Genomic DNA, 1128 nt, shown 5'->3' with positions numbered 1-1128 from the left:
TTTTCACACAGAGGGTGGTACGTGTATGGAATGAGCTGCCAGAGGAAGTGGTGGAGGCTGGTACAATGACAGCATTTAAAAGACATTTGGATGGGTATATGAATAGGAGGTTTTTGGAGGAATTTGGGTCGGGTGCTGGCAGGTGGGACTAGATCAAGTTGGGATATCTGGGTCGGCATGGACGGGTTGGACCGTAGGGTTTGTTTCCGTGCTGTACACCTCTAGAGGAAGTGGTGGAGGCTGGTACAATGACAGCATTTAAAAGACATTTGGATGGGTATATGAATAGGAGGTTTTTGGAGGAATTTGGGTCGGGTGCTGGCAGGTGGGACTAGATCAAGTTGGGATATCTGGGTCGGCATGGACGGGTTGGACCGTAGGGTTTGTTTCCGTGCTGTACACCTCTATGACTTTATGTGCAGGTTCAGGTGGATTGGCCATGCTAAATTACCCATAGTGCTCAGGGATGTGCAGGTTAGGGTGGATTGGCCGTGCTAAATTGCCCCACAGTATCCTGGGATGTGCAGGTTCGGTGCATTAGTCAGTGGTAATGTGGAGTAATAGGAGAGAGTGATGGGTCTGTGTGGAGATGTGTGGCTTGGGTCAGCATTAACCACTCCCAGCATTCCTTGAGTTAGATTAGATTAGATTAGATGCCCTTCGGCCCAACAAGTAGACACAGAGTAAAGCTCTCTCTACACTGTTCCCCATCAAACACTCCCAGGACAGGGACAGCACGGGGCTAGATTCAGAGTAAAGCTCCCTCTACACTGTCTCCCCCATCAAACACTCCCCAGGACAGGGACAGCACGGGGTTAGATACAGAGTAAAGCTCTCTCTACAATGTAGACTTGTGAGGAATAGCCCCTCCTTCGACATTGTTTTTTGCCCGTCCTTGGTTCTTTGAGACTGTTTGAGTCATCTTTGTATTGTCTTTTAGTTTGTTTTAATGGTTCCCTTCCAATCGAACGTTCGAACCTGCCTGCCATGTTTTTTTTTTCCTCAAGATTTTTCCAAGTTGATCTTTCTGCCCACTATGCATGGCCAGGCAGAACTTGTATTCCCCGAGGATATTAGGGCCATGGAAAAATTACAAAGGACGGTCCTTCTAAGTGCGTCTGTCAAAAA

At 47.9% G+C, this 1128-nt stretch overlaps 1 protein-coding gene across 1 annotated transcript in view; it reads left to right on the top strand.

Moving 5' to 3' along the window:
- LOC122546717 (U4/U6.U5 tri-snRNP-associated protein 2-like) overlaps nt 1-1112 on the top strand; it is a gene marked incomplete at its 3' end in the record, with an annotated part of 15030 nt that extends 13918 nt beyond the window's left edge. Inside the window, exon 5 of the mRNA XM_043685365.1 lies at nt 1019-1112. Coding sequence (XP_043541300.1) covers nt 1019-1112 — 94 coding nt within the window. The remainder of the gene's footprint in view (nt 1-1018) is intronic.
- Nucleotides 1113-1128: the final 16 nt, after the last annotated feature.

Source organism: Chiloscyllium plagiosum, unplaced genomic scaffold, assembly GCF_004010195.1.
Source record: "Chiloscyllium plagiosum isolate BGI_BamShark_2017 unplaced genomic scaffold, ASM401019v2 scaf_11737, whole genome shotgun sequence".
NCBI classification, from domain to species: Eukaryota; Metazoa; Chordata; class Chondrichthyes; order Orectolobiformes; family Hemiscylliidae; genus Chiloscyllium; species Chiloscyllium plagiosum.
The sequence above is the reverse complement of the archived record's forward strand: the minus strand, read 5'-3'. Positions and strand labels throughout refer to the sequence as shown.